Raw genomic sequence first — 14,580 nt, 5'->3', positions numbered from 1 at the left:
GGAGGACCCCTCCCCCCAATCTCTAGGGATGCAGGGCTGGGGAGGTCCCACACCCTCCCTCCCGGGGTGGGGAGTGAACTGAAACTCAATTTTTCCTCTTTACTCTGGGCCCCCTCCGAATTGACGTCTAGACAAGGCGGGCGGGGGCGCCCGGGGAGGCTGGGGTTTCTTTCCAGTAGCGACAGCTTACCCCCTTCCCCTCCTCCTCACCCCCCCCCCCCCGCGCCGAGACGGGTAGGGCGCCCCCCCTTTGTTTCCCGTCTCGCCTATTTACATGTCAATGCGGCCCCCGTTCCGGCGCGCCTGGAGGTGGCCCTGGCGACTCTGGGAACGGGGAGCGTTAGGGAGTTGTTTTTCTTCTCTGATCCCCCGAGTCATTATCGCCCTGGTGGGGAGGGCGCGGTGGCTACGACGACAATTTGGCCTGGTCTTCCCCGGCCACCGGGGATCCCCTGTCCCTCCAGCCGGTGACCCGGGAGCACGGAGAAGGCACGGAGTCTCTTTGGAGGCTCCAGACCCGGCCAGGGGCCGCTTTCTCCCCGCATAAAGTGCAGAGCAAACTCGAGTTCAGGGCTCCGTTTTCCGCCACTTCTAACTTTATTTTTTGTTTATGTCCCACCCACTTCTCCGTCCTCTGACTTCCTGTTTTATCTATCTACCTGCATTCCCGTCTCTCGGTTCCCCTCGCCGGTCGCCCCCAGACGCCGCACCAGGCTGCAGGCCAGCCCTTCAAGTTCACTATCCCGGAGTCCCTGGACCGGATTAAAGAGGAATTCCAGTTCCTGCAGGCCCAATATCACAGGTGCGTGTCCGGCCGCTTGGGGCGAGTGGTAGCCCGGGGGCAGCCCCGGCCCCTCCTCGTCCAGCCTGGTGGCTGTGGCGGCTGTACTTAGTACTTGCGTCCAGGCGGTGGCGTGTGGAGTCGCAGTTAAGACCTGTCATTCATGTTACCCCCTTTCCAGGTTCTTCCCGGGCCAGCTCTGCTGTAGTCTCCTCCTCCTACCATTGTTTCCCTTTTGCCCGTTTGCTGCTGTTCTAGGGAGTCCTTTTTTTTTCTTTTCTTTTCTTTTTCTTTTGAGTATTTAGGAGTTGCATGAGAACCGTCAATATTTGCACTTCGTTTTATTTATTTTGCAACAGGCTGAGCTGAAACCTTGGTTCAGTCGATGCCCCAGCCCTGGAGTGCAGGTTTAGGGAGGCAGAGCCAGTGTTGAAATCGCTTTGCCGGTACTAGAGGATTGTGTTGTCTGAGGCAAAGTCCATTATGGAAGGCTCAATGCTGTTAGCTGTGCCCATCATTGGTGGTGAAGAGGGATGTGGATAGGTGTAGGGGAAGCTCCACTGCTTTGGTGTGGCTCTGGGTTGGTTTGGGCAGGACAGGGGACTGGAGTCTCCTTTATATACATCCCGGTTTGGTCTCTTCATCTAATGAGACCTACTTCAAAAGGTTTGTAAATTAAGAGTGTTGTAAAGCATCCTGTCCATAGTGGATTTTCCAGAAATGTTAGTTACTTCCCTTATTCTTATGAAGGCTTCCCTGATTAGAGCTAAGAAATAACTGTGTAATGACAGTTTTTATTTTTGTCATGCTTGAGAACAAGCACACAGATGCTTGGGTGTGAATTTTCTTATTTTGTCAGAGGTTTTTGTGATTATTGAACTTTTGTCTGCTTGAAGAGAATAATCTCTGGAACTTGAGGCATACCTGCCCACACTGTGTTTACCAAGAAGGGAGGACTTCAACCCACTTTATTGCAGTAGCTACTTCACATATTTTGGCAGGGATTTAAAAACTGAAGATTTTAAAAGGGACCAACAATTGTAGAAGTAACTTTACAAGTATAGTTTTCAAACCTAGAGATTGAGTTGGCAGAGATGGGACAGCCTCTGTCTGATGCTGGAAATTGTGCCAAAGCCAGATTTTAGTGGAGTCCAAAGGAGCAGACTGGTGCAGGGAAGTAGGAGTGAACAGATGAGCAGGAGGAGAAATCAGTCTTCTGCGTAGATCAGAGGTTTTGACAGATTTTTCATTCTTGGCACCTGACCAGGTATGCACCAAGAAGAAAGAATAGTAGGTAATGGAGACCCTGTACTGGTCACCTGACCCCCTTTCCCTATTAAATGCAAGGACAAAGCTTTTGCATGTTTACCTAGATAGTTTATGGCTTTTCTAAATTGGTCTGTGTTTTTACTTGAAGTGCAAATATGTGAGGCAGATGTTAAAACAAGTGACATAATGTTTACATTAAGTTGCCTGTTTTGTTTTTGTAGCCTTAAATTGGAATGCGAGAAACTGGCAAGTGAAAAGACAGAAATGCAGAGGCACTATGTGATGGTAGGTATCAGAGATTAGACTTTTCGTCTTTTTATGTAAGATTAGCAAATATGTGTTCCTAATATTGCAAAACGTGAGTTAACGAAATGCTTGATTTTTTTTTTTTTTGCAGTATTATGAAATGTCGTATGGATTAAACATAGAAATGCATAAACAGGTAAGCTTTAGTTAAATCTCCAGTTGAAATGAGAAATCAGTCATCATGATTCCATAGAATTGGCTTTGTCCTCAGTTGGTTGGGTGTGGGCGGGGATTTGTATGCCATTTTCTTGCCTTGGTTTCCCTTTCTGTGAGTTGGTGGTAGTATTTTGCTGAAGGGTCGCTTCTTGACAATTACAGAATCTTTAAATGACTAGAAAAGAGGTGCTTTGGAAATGTGAACCAACCTTTTTCTAGGCTGATAGAAATTGAGTCTCTAAGTTGACTTTTCCACCTGGGTAGATTTATTCTCCTCTTGAAAGATTTGGATATCCCGTAGGGTTCTGCAATTCAGAAAAGCTTGGTGTTTTTCCTGGTTTGGACAGCAGTGTGGTTCTGCAGGGAAAGGAGGATATTCAGGAGTTCCTTTAGCAGGTTAAACGTCATGTATGACTAACTGTGGGGTTCTCTTCATGCTTTGGGGTTGCATAAAGTGACACTCAGGATTAGTGGCTTATTAGCAAACATAGTTTTGGAAGATTTCTCAGTTGATGTAGATTTGGAGGTAAAAAAGCATTCTTTTATGGGCACAGCATATGTTGCGAGTTGCTTCAGTCCTAGTGGTTTTAAAAGCATGAAAAGATTAGTGACTGGAAAGCTCTAGCTATGACTATGAGTTTGCAAGTTCCCATAAAATTCACACTTATGGCTACTATAATGGTGTATAAAAAGAGTATTGAGCTGGAACAAGGCACTAAGGACCTCGTAAGAGAAGAAAAGCTAAATGATTGCTCAGCCCAAAGGACCCTCGATTGAGTAGTCATTGTCTGCCAAAGAAAGCATTAATGGCAGGGTGTAAGTATTCTGGAGATATGCTGACATTCACTTTTTCATCAAGACGCTGGTACAATAAGTCTTTTAGAAATCGATTGCCTCTTAAAAAATTATCATCAGATGAAGTTGCACAGTTGGACACATTTCAAAGTGCAACAATACAATTCTTACTTGATGTATATGTGCTATTTCATCTCAAACCCTTGTTTCATTAAATTAAAGAGCATGGCTGACCGGCTGGGGCACAGTGGAGAAATTGATTAGTTCAGCCTTCAGATCTTCCTTATATTCAAAGACTTTCATTAAGCAAGTGTGTTTCAGAGTTGAATTCTGCTTTTGTAACTCCACACTCTTTGATTTTTAATTCATCATAGATTTCATAATGTTAAGTCATGTACATTAGATCTGTTCTCAGATACGTGTTTGGAAAGGGACAGTTAGGTTCAAGGCCTTTCATTAATAATATAATTGGGCCTTTAAAAATGCTGATTTTATTCCGATTTGCAAAATTGGTAGCCTAGATTACATTGGCTTGTGCCTTTGTTTTTTTGTGTGTTTCAATGGCTAGTGCCTGATGGAGGCAGTTGTAACTTGTTGATAGTACCAGGGCCAGAAGATCTCTGGTTATTTAAATGAATTATGCAAATAAACTGGGTGAAGGGGTTGTAACCTGTTACATTTTTTTTTAAGTTACCCCAAAGGCATATTTTTTGTAAACAAGGAGTCTAGAAGGGTAAGAGGAGACTGAGCTTTTTCTTAAAGTTATAAACTCAAAGGATTTAATAATTTCAACTCTTACAAGGAAACACCACCTCTGTGTGATGCTGTGTGCTGGTACAGGATTTTTTGGGGAGGTAAAGGAGGTGTGTAATTCTTCTGGGTTCCTGTAGGTTACATGGTTACATGACCTCTTCATCGAGTAGGAAAAGGGAAGAAGGGGCTAAGAGGGTCAGGAGCCCCATGGTGAGAAAATAGGTTTCTAATGAGTTTCTATACACTATTGGGCTTTTGTGGGTAATATTGTCCATCCATGAGCCAGTATGCATTAATAATATGCTGTGTATAATTGGCTCAGTAATTTGAAAAATGTGAAAGCTCAGAGATGCCATGTTCTTCATAGTAGGGTATTAAGCCCCCTGAAATTTAGTTTATATTGTAAATGCTGACAGACCCTTAACTAGAGTGGTGTGCAAAGCAGTGCTGTAATTCAGTTTAAAGTGGCCTTACATTTGAAAAACATCCTTCTGAATGTCACACATTAATAATAAGTTCTGAGGAGGCATTTGGTGCAGCTAGTAATCATAATTCTTATTAAAACTGGTGACGTCTGGCCCCCAGGGTGTAGCCAGGCTCAAATTGATGCTTTTTGCCGCCTGATCACCAGCATGGCCTAAGTGCTCATTATATTGTAGAGAGGGCCTTTGGAGCTCTCATTAGATTTGACAGGAATTCTCTCTGGGGGGAAACTGGGCATTAGCGAGACTCCTGACAGGCTGAAATTAGTCCTGCTTTATGGCTTATAACCGAATGCTAGCAAGGCATCATCAGGGGACACAAAAAATTGTCATTTCTGACAACATCTTTGTTACTGAAAAAAAATGCAGCAATGGGGAGACTTTCCATGGAGAGAGCTTTAATGTTGTTAAGATTTGTCTGCAGTGTGATGACCACTCCCTGTCCCCACCTTTCAGTGGGTTTGTGGAAGGAGGGAGTTGTAGAGATTTTCAGTGTCACATCTCACCACTGACTTTTCCGTCTGGAAATTTTAAAGTGGAAGCGCGTCCAAATCAAGAATGGTATAATTGTGGTTTCCTTACTTGGTTTGGTGCCCACAGTCCATGTTTATGTTGTGTCAACACTTCCTGATAAGCCTTCCCCTCACTTTCTCTGCTCCCATATGTGGCTGGTTACTGAAAAGTCTGTGTACTACGGATGATAATGGGTACTTAAATTTTTTTACTGTAGCACTGAGGATTTTTGGGGGCGGTTGGGTAGGGGTGCCTGGGTGACTCAGTTGGTTAAGCGTCCAACTCATGGTTTTGGTTTAGGCCATGGTATCAGCATCCTGGGATTGAGCTCCTGTCTTCGGGCTCCTTGCTCAGTGGGGAGTCTACTTGAGATTCTCTCTCTCCCTTTGCCCCTCCCCCACACATACACGCAGACTCTCTCAAAATAAATAAATAAATAAAATCTTAAAAACAAAACAGAACAGTGGTGTCTTTGTTTTTCTTTGTTTTTATTTCAGTATTTTCTAGATCTCTGCCTGTCCATCTCTCTCCACACATTATTAATGTGTGACATTCAGATACCAAACTCTAGGTATATCTCTCCAGGAGAGGTAGAGACAGCTCATGAAACTCAAGGAAGTTCTGATGCCACCAGAGCATTAGGGTGCGTTACAAAACAGCAGGTGAACGTGAGTCTGGTTGTTCTGAGGGCTGTGCCTGGTGTGTTTGGCAGTGTGATCTTTCAGGTTTTGTTTTCTGTCATGTGGTGTGGTATGACCCCATTTGATATTTTTGGAACAAGATGCACTGTAAATACGTACAGAAGCCTTATTTATTCCACTTGTGTATCTCCTCAGGATGCTGATGAAGCCATGACTTAAGTTGTCTTTTGTGGCATGAATTTGTACAGCGCTTAACAGGTAGATAGAGTAGGTGTTTTGCTCTGCCTGTGGCTGTGGGCATGTGTTCAGAGTCCGGGATTTGTCAAGGCCAAGTTTCTGCTGAAGTTGGAGTTAGGGTCACCTAGTCCCTAGAATTCAGTGCTGCTTTACTTTACCCAGCCCCCTGCCAGGATGAGGCCAGTGGTAGAATCAGCTTTGGGCCCATGTGTGGTAACCCAGTCGGCCTGGCTGCATGTCTCTCCTGCTCCCTCTCTCTGTGCTGACAACTTCATGATACACAATCATGTCAGGGCTAGATGTGTGTTCTAAGAATTCATGAAAATTGGCAGTACTGACTGGCCTATGGAGGTAACAGCCATGGGTAGATAGAAAGTCGTAGCCAACTGAGCACTACTATCTACAAGGTTAAAATATGTCTAAGAACAAAAGAAAATTGGGAACTGTTGTCAGGACTCCTAGTTGAGGCCCAGGGCACAGTGAGTGTGATCAGTCACTTTGTCTCTCTGTGCCTCTATTCTTCTGAAGAGCGGGCAGAGTGAGCACTCGGGGCTCTCCAGGGCGGCCAAGAATTCAAAAATAAATGAAAGGACTAGCTGTGGAAGGAAAGACGTGTTCTGCAGTGCTGGTTGTAATGTGGGGAAGGAGAGGGGAAAGAGAAACAGATGAGAGCTTAACATAACCAAGGCCCATGTGATGTTTCAGCCAGCGCAGTATCTCAGACCACGTAAATTTCGGAGTGAAACCGCTCTCACAGTTTTGATGTGTGCTTTAAAGTTTCCCTTAAAAAATAAATTGTCCTCTGGTAGTGTTTTTAAAGTGCTTAGGTGGAACTGTTAGGGGTTCACCTGCAGGTTAATCCCTTAGATGTGACTCTTACTGTTTGTCTGCAAGTCTTACCTTTCTTCCTGCTCTTTAACCACGTGTGTTTTCCGTCTGTAGTTTCTCACTTTGAGATTTTTTTATTTTTTTTGCCCCCAAGCCCAAGTCTCAGAATGGGAAAAGACGTAGCTGGAGTACTTTCACTTAGAGTTACACTCCATCAGATGTTAATTACCTTGTAATACAAAGGGACTAGCTGTCATCAAGATTGGAGTGGTCCCCAACTTGACTTCATTAGCCAGGCCTGCCCTTCATGAGCTTCAGTGAAGAGATAAAGCTCCCTGTGTATTGAGAACACAGATTTTGAGGCTCAAGATTAGCCTTTGTTTTTTATCAGCCAGCAGGACGGACGATTCCTCTCTACTTTCTGTCACCCTACCCGACCCCTTCAGCAGTTGGCTCAGTCATGGTTTCTATTCAGAGCCAAGACTTGGGTGAGGTCAGGGATGCCTTGCCTCGGGCACAGAATTTAAGGTAGGGGTCAAAAAACATAGTCCTTAAGATAAAAAAAATTTTTTTAATTCAAAACTAATGCCAAAAAGCTCTAAGGGGCACAAAATATGTGATCTTTAGGATGGGCCTTGGTGTAAAATACAGTTCACATGAGGTCCCTTATTTAGGGGACTTTGATTAGTGACTGGGTGAGTCACCGACTAGTTGCCTGGGCATCAGTTTCCCTCCTTGTAAAATGAGGGGTTAGACTAGGCAGGTTCTCAATATGGCTCCTCTCAGGAGAGGAGAATTGTCCCTCTTGACTGAACCCCCACCAGTGTTCAAAAACCAGTGCCTGTCTGTGTCCTTTGAGTAGTCTTGGCCAGAGGGTTTAAGCTATTTTTCCAAATAGTGTTTATTAAGAAACACAAAAAGAATCTGTTCCTTTAGCAAATATTTAAATAAATCATCTTGTGTGGTAGTTAAACTAACGATACATTCAGTTATTGGCTCATGGAGCCATTTTAGGTTTCCAGAGAGCTGAGTGTTTGCTCTTCTATTATAAAATGTTTGTGGTCTTCAGGAGTGGATTACATTGGAGGAAACTAAGAAAGGGCTTCTGATAGGCTTCAATTGGCTCGATTGTCCCTATAACCCCCCATCCTTATTGCTTACTCTTATTTCAGATTTTTAAAAACTGAGATGTTCAGAACTAGTACCTTAAATGTGGAATATTTGGTATAATGGTTTCTAATTCAATTTCAGGCAATTGTTTTTATAGATAGGCTTATTGGACAAGAGTAGGCATTTACAGATTGAGAACAGTCCTCCCCAATGTGATTGGTGAGTTTTGTAATATGAAATGTGTCACAGGTTTGTTCTGTGACTGTGGTTTTGTGGGGGTTTTCTGTTTGTTTTTTTAAGAATTTATTTATTTATCTGACAGACAGAGTTCACAAGCAGGCAGAGAGGCAGGCAGAAAGAGAGAGGGAAGCAGGCTCCCTGCCTAGCAGAGAGCCCAATGTGGGCTCGATCCCAGGACCCTGGGACCATGACCTGAGCCGAAGGCAGAGGATTTAACCCACTGAGCCACCCAGGCGCCCTGTGGTTTTGTGTTTTAAGTTAGAGAGTGTGTAGATGTAGGTGTGGGCACTCAGGTGTGGGTGAGATTTTCTAATTTTTTTCTGAGGCATGGTTTGATTTGAAAAATGAAAAATAAATTGGCAATGAAAGTTTAACAAATTAAGGTATTTGTGTATTGTTATTCATTTGGCTTTAGCAGAAAATGTTTTCTAAAATTGTTTGCAAAACCATAATGTTTACTGAATCATTTAGAGACCACCCATTTGCCATGCATTTCATGAAACTTCAAGAAATGTTGACACAAGTTTTATCGAGTAACTGATTTTGTACAAACCTGTATTTCATCATTTCACATTTCAGTTTTTAATAATTACTAAGTTTAATTCTGTTTGCCTGCTTTGAAGCAACTTGAAAGCAACTGTGAGCCCAGTGTTCAGGCCCTTCCCCGGCATGTTCTCACAGTGGGCATAACAAACAAATCTTTTAGTTTTTCTAGAAGTTTTATTAGCTACTTAGTGATTCTTTGAACACAAATATTGGCCAGAAAAGAGTAGGGTGACAGTCATTTTGGGTATGAGGAAAAGACAGGGAGGAAAAAATAGCCTCTGAGGATTCCATCCGTTGAATTTATTTCTTCATCTACCAAATAGAGAAGAGTGCTGTTAAGTGTGGTGTGTGTATCCCTGCATATGCCAAAGAGGTAGAGGTGTGTGTACAATTGTTTGTACTGTCCTGGTGTGTACTTATTAGATTTTCATTATTTACTTGACGAAGTGGAATCAGTTTTTGAGAATGTAAGTGTGTTTGAACTTGCATGTCCAAATCACACCATTTGTGGAACTCTTAAAGACATGCTGGGTTTGATGTTATTGGTGCTCTTATTGATCTAACTAAATCTGCCCATGGTATTTTGTGAAATCTGTCTGTGAAAAGCTTGAAAATTTATCACCAAGGGCACCTGGGTGGCTCAGTGGGTTAAGCCTCTACCTTCGGCTCAGGTCCTGAGATCAAGTCCCGCATTTCGAGGGGGGGGGTCTCTGCTCAGCAGGGAGCCTGCTTCCCCCCCACCAGCCTGCTTCTCTGCCTACTTGTGATCTCTCTCTCTGTCAAATAAATAAAATCTTAAGAAAAAAAAGAAAAGAAAATATATCACCAGACTTGTTTGCATACGAATTTATTGGTTATAAAAGTATTGTGTTTTAACATATTGTATCCATTTGTAATAAATAGAAATTGTAAGTAGAGAGGTTAAATAAAAGTTCTCACCTCCTCCACACACCCTACTGGCATGTCCTGTGCGGCTGCTGGGTACACGCATTCCAAAGACAAGCAGCCTACATCCAAACGCTTGGAACTCCAGCCCCAGAATGGGAGCGTCTTTTATAGTGGTGAATACAAAACCCCTTTTGGGGTTTGGGTCTTTGAGCATGCTGGTGTGTCTGTTCTTCCTGATTTTGACTTCCTGCTCCATTGGTGGCCCCTGTGCGTATCACTCACAGCGGTGTGTGTTTGCACCTGAGTACTGTCCCTGCCAGTCTTACTTAGTCACCTTTGTCTTCCTCCCTCACACCAGCCAGTGAGTCTCTTCTTCCTGCCTAAAATATGTCGTGCATTTTTCTGTTTTCTTTTTCTGTTTTTGTCCAGTTCACATGGCCTTTCTCAGTATCCTTCAAGGTCCAGTTCAAATAACGACAGTCCCTGTTTACTTTAAGGTCTTCCATGACCTCTCCAGTGGGAGCCTATCACATCACTGAGTTTTGCTCCAATTTCTGTAATAATGTTTTTTCATGTGTATCTTTGTTACTCCGGCTAGGCTGCAGTCTGCTCAAAGCTTGCATTTGAGGCTTACTCTGTACCCTTCCCAATGGGTTGGACAGAGTGGCACTTGTTAGGTAGTGTTTGATGTGCTTAAGAGAGTAGTAGTTGTACTCATTTTGGATCTTGAACCCATATGAAAATCAGGTAGAAGTCGCTGGACCAAAAAATCCCACATATTTTTAGACACCAGGATATCTTTGCCCAACAATTTTGGCCATTTGGGGACATCTTAAGATCCTTCAGTAAATCGGTGGAATCCAGATTAGAAACTTGAGCCGAGAGTACCAGGCTGGATTCTGATGCTGAAATTAAGAATGAAATCTGCTTGGGGTGCCTGGGTGGCTCAGTGGATTAAAGCCTCTGCCTTCGGCTCAGGTCATGATCCCAGGGTCCTAGGATCCAGCCCCGCATCAGGCTCTCTGCTCAGCAGGGAGCCTGCTTCTTCCTCTCTCTCTCTCTCTCTCTCTCTCTCTCTGCCTGCCTCTCTGCCTACTTGTGATCTCTGTCTTTCAAATAAATAAATGAAATCTTAAAAAAAAAAAAAACTTTCTAAAAAGTGAACACCCATGCTGTTCTCACCTGTGCGATCCCAGGATCTGCCTGTCACATATTTTAACATAGAGCTTTTGCTCCACTCCCCCTAATGAAGAAGTGAGAAAATAATTCTGGGAAACTTGGGCCAGGCCTTTTGTTAGCTCCCAACCCCATTTTAGACTGACACGCGAAGGAGGGCTTTTCTCCAGGTACATTTTAAGAATTCCATCTCAACAGGTGTTTACGGCATTTTACAGCACTTTCCTCCTAGACTTTGCCCTTTGTGTTTTGGCATGGTTGCTTTACATGGTGTTGGGGGCTTGCTTTTTCAGCTGTACCTTAAAGCAGAGATTGCACTTAACAGAAAAGCAGGCTCCCCTCCACTTGCCCCCAACCACACTTTCCTCCTTTTTGGTCCTTCACAGTGTGTACCTTTAAGATGCCACCAGCATATTCTCTGAGCAGTGAACAGTTTTAATGTTGTTGTTAGGAAATCAGGAAAAAACTGTGCCAAGGGACTCTGATTTAGAACTTTGGACGTATGAAAACTGTCCTTTTGGAGAGTTTAAGTTGGCCTTGGAGGCGGTGGGTGGGTACAGGGATGTGAAGTGCCAGAAGACAAAACCTCTTTGAGGGCCCCAGCATGAGGAGGAGGCTCTCCAAGGCTGAGCCCTCCAGGAGCAGCAGCCTTTGTCTCTCCTCGGCGCCCTCTTGATGCCTTGAGCAAACAGCCAGTCGGAGCCTCTTACAAGTAAGGTGACCGGCCAGTGTATCGACACGCACAGACACAGTAGAAAACTGCATTAGGAGGCGAGCCGTTGGGATTTGCAGTAAATATATTACAGAACACGAGTGACTTGCCGATACTGCTTGTTTAGCAGTTTGCAAGGGCAATGGCAGTATGGATTTTTGAATTAGAAGGGAAGGGCTGTTCTTTCTCTGTGCAGGAACATCTAGTTGATGGCTGGGGAGAAAATTGATTTAGAGAACAAAATGCAGCCGCCTTTATTTGTGCCATTTGAAAGGCTTCTGTGGATTAGTGAGTGAAAATAAAAAGGTCGCGTTCGGTTTAGGGAAGGAGGTCTTAACATTGATCTGCATCTTGGTCTGGAATGGAGAGAATAAAGGGGTGGGCCGCTGGGGCAGAGGAAGGGTACCCTCCTCCGGTCTGTGAGCGGCCTGCAGCGACAGGTGCCGGCTCTCTTGTCCGGTGTCCCCGTTGTCTCTTTCAGCTCTTCGGATTTCAAAAGTCAGCTTCTTGGGCTGATTATCGTAGAGTAAGCTGATTGGGGACATCAGAGTGAGCAGTCAGCTCCTGTCCACTGAGTGCCCATGTACCCTAGGAGCTGTCTGTAAATCCTTCCAGCCTCCTATTGTGTGGATATTAATCATTCCTCCTCACCTAGTAGGTTAGTAGGTTAGGGGATTGCGACAGCACCTACTCCATATAGGGCAGTTATCAGGAGGAAGTGAGTTTTTCAGTCCAGTGCAGTTACATTGCTGCCTGGCACTTGGGCACCCAGAGGGAAGGATACTTGTTCTGGAAATCAATTATCCAAATATATTATTGGTCCCTTTAAGATTGTCCTGCTGCATCTATACAAGACTATATCCAGCAGATGAGATGGCTGCTGGAAGTAAAGGCCAGGCTCGCATCTTGTTTTTCCAAGCCCAGCAGCTTCCTTCCTCCCTCTGTCTGCATTATTCACTTCTCATTATTTCCCCTCAAATACAAAGGTTTTTATTTATTTCCTTCTAAGATCTGAAGCATTTATCTTTAGGCTCAAAAGGAAACTTTCTTTTCTTGTCTTTTTTTTTTTTTTTTAATCACCTATTGGGAGCCTCCTGTTGTCCAAGGAATCTAGAGGAATTAAAATGCCTTCTTTAGGCCAGACAGCAAAATGTGCCCTTAGAAGGCATCCTCCTTAAGTAGTTAATAGGACTACCAGGGAAAACAGTTACGTTGAGTTCTTTCATTTAAGGGGATAGAGGAGCAACAAAGAGGATTTGATTCATTTTGTGGAAGTGAGTTTTGACAGAATGAAAGGATGAGAGGTGCATTTTTGTTTTTTTATTTTATTTTAATGTGGAAAATCCAGTTCTTAATCGAAAGAGAGGCTTTGTCATCCTGAATAAAAGCTAGAGAATTACGAGGTGAAGTTGTTGCTTGGTGAGAGAAGAAGTCTCCAGCCTCATTGAGGAATACAGACAGACCATTTTCCTTGTAGCTGTGGGAACCTGTAAAACACTATGTAGAAGTTTGAGTAGATACTTGTGTTATGTTCTCCCTATCCTCCATGGGCTTGAGATCTTTGTGGAGGGTCACAGTCCAGCTGCTGCTTATGTGCTAATGTCTGGGGAGCAGGAAAAAAAAATGTATACGGGAGGTCGCCTGGGTGGCTCAGTCAGTTGGGCATCTGCCTTCAGCTTAGGTCATAGTCCTGGGATCAAACCCTGCATCAAGCTCCCGGCTTAGTGGGGAGTCTGCTTCTCCCTCACCTGCTGCCTCTCCCCTTGCTTTGTGCTCTCTCTCAATTTCTGTCTCTCAAATAAATAAAAAACCTTTTTAAAAAAAATGCACAGGGGAGAAAAGCAAAGGCATTGGGATTAGACACATTAGAAGTTTAGGTGTTTGGCTCTTCCCGTCATGCACGATGCTATAGGAGCTGTAGAAACTTTTTGGATGTTGTCATAAGCGTTTGGGATGGAGGAGGGCACAGCTCAAATTGTGTTCAGACAAGTTGTGCCAGTACCTGCTCTCACACTTGCTTCAAGTCTTGGCAGCCTGCTGACAGCTGTGTGCAGAGCAGCCCTACGTTACTGTCTCCTTGTGCTGAGCTTGAGAAGCGATCTTAAGTCCCAGATATCTGCAGGGGAAGCACGAGGTTCTCGACATCCCATGCAGCCTGCCATTTGGCCAGGGTTCTGGAGCCTTTTCCATTTGTGAGCTGCTGGCTCTTCAGCAGTGCCTGGGCTGTGAGCTCCCGCCTGCAGAGCCAGTCTCCATGCATAGCTACTGAGAAGATTGGACTTGGACCACGGAAATGTATCCAACTTCTGTACTTTTCAGCTGACCAAAGGCCAGAAGCACACCACTAACTCAGGATGAATATTGCTGACTTTCGCATCTCATAAGAAGTCAGTATTCCATAATTGACTTACACTTGATGTTGTGATATTCCTACATTTAATGAAGTACAAAGAGGTGTCATATTTTGGTGATGTGTGGCTTTCTCTCAGGGTACAGAGATTTTTGAGGTAGTTGTTGAATCTGTATTCATTCTTATTTCTTTTTTTTAAAGATTTTATTTTTTTATTTGACAGAGAGAGAGATCACAAGTAGGCAGAGAGGCAGGCAGAGAGAGGAGGAAGCAGGCTCACTGCTGAGCAGAGAGCCCGATGCGGGGCTCGATCCCAGGACCCTGAGATCATGACCTGAGCCGAAGGCAGAGGCTTAACCCACTGAGCCACCCAGGCGCCCCTTCATTCTTATTTCTTGACGAATGCATCAAATATGGCTTTCCCACCCAAGGAACCCAGACAGGTCAATGTCAGTGCGGTAGGATACTATTATGTAGCCATGGCTTTGGTCATTATTTTGTCGCAAGGTCAAATCCCCCCTCCCCCAAGCTGTGATTCCCCCCCCCCAGAGATTTTATTTATTTATTTAACAGAGAGAGATCACAAGTAGGCAGAGAGGCAGGCAGAGAAAGAGGGGGGAAGCAGGCTCCCTGCTGAGCAGGGAGCCTGATGTGGGTCTCAACTTCTGGACCCTGGGATCATGCCTGAGCCAAAGGCAGAGGCTTAACCCACTGAGCCAGATGCACCCTGTTTTCTTTTTTCTGATGAGCACTCTTGTCAATTTCCCTCAAAGTACTGAAATTGCTCAGGCTTTGTA

At 44.2% G+C, this 14,580-nt stretch overlaps 1 protein-coding gene, 1 long non-coding RNA gene and 1 pseudogene across 5 annotated transcripts in view; 2 read left to right on the top strand and 1 right to left on the bottom strand.

Annotated features, from left to right (window-relative positions):
- LOC125082941 (spermatogenesis-associated protein 31D1-like) overlaps nucleotides 1-14,580 on the bottom strand; it is an 894,603-nt pseudogene that overhangs the window by 512,715 nt on the left and 367,308 nt on the right.
- Nucleotides 1-14,580, top strand: part of LOC125082854 (uncharacterized) — a 571,692-nt gene that overhangs the window by 213,534 nt on the left and 343,578 nt on the right. The gene's annotated exons all lie outside the window — the stretch shown is intronic.
- LOC125082848 (transducin-like enhancer protein 1) overlaps nucleotides 1-14,580 on the top strand; it is an 87,557-nt gene that overhangs the window by 1,432 nt on the left and 71,545 nt on the right. For all 4 annotated transcript variants that reach the window (XM_047698674.1, XM_047698672.1, XM_047698671.1 and 1 more), the window contains exons 2-4: nucleotides 702-802; nucleotides 2,272-2,335; nucleotides 2,448-2,492. In XM_047698674.1, coding sequence (XP_047554630.1) covers nucleotides 702-802; nucleotides 2,272-2,335; nucleotides 2,448-2,492 — 210 coding nt within the window. The remainder of the gene's footprint in view (nucleotides 1-701; nucleotides 803-2,271; nucleotides 2,336-2,447; nucleotides 2,493-14,580) is intronic.

The sequence above is a fragment of the Lutra lutra genome, chromosome 13 (assembly GCF_902655055.1).
Source record: "Lutra lutra chromosome 13, mLutLut1.2, whole genome shotgun sequence".
In the NCBI taxonomy this organism is placed as follows: Eukaryota; Metazoa; Chordata; class Mammalia; order Carnivora; family Mustelidae; genus Lutra; species Lutra lutra.
This window is presented reverse-complemented; position numbering and strand designations above follow the sequence as displayed.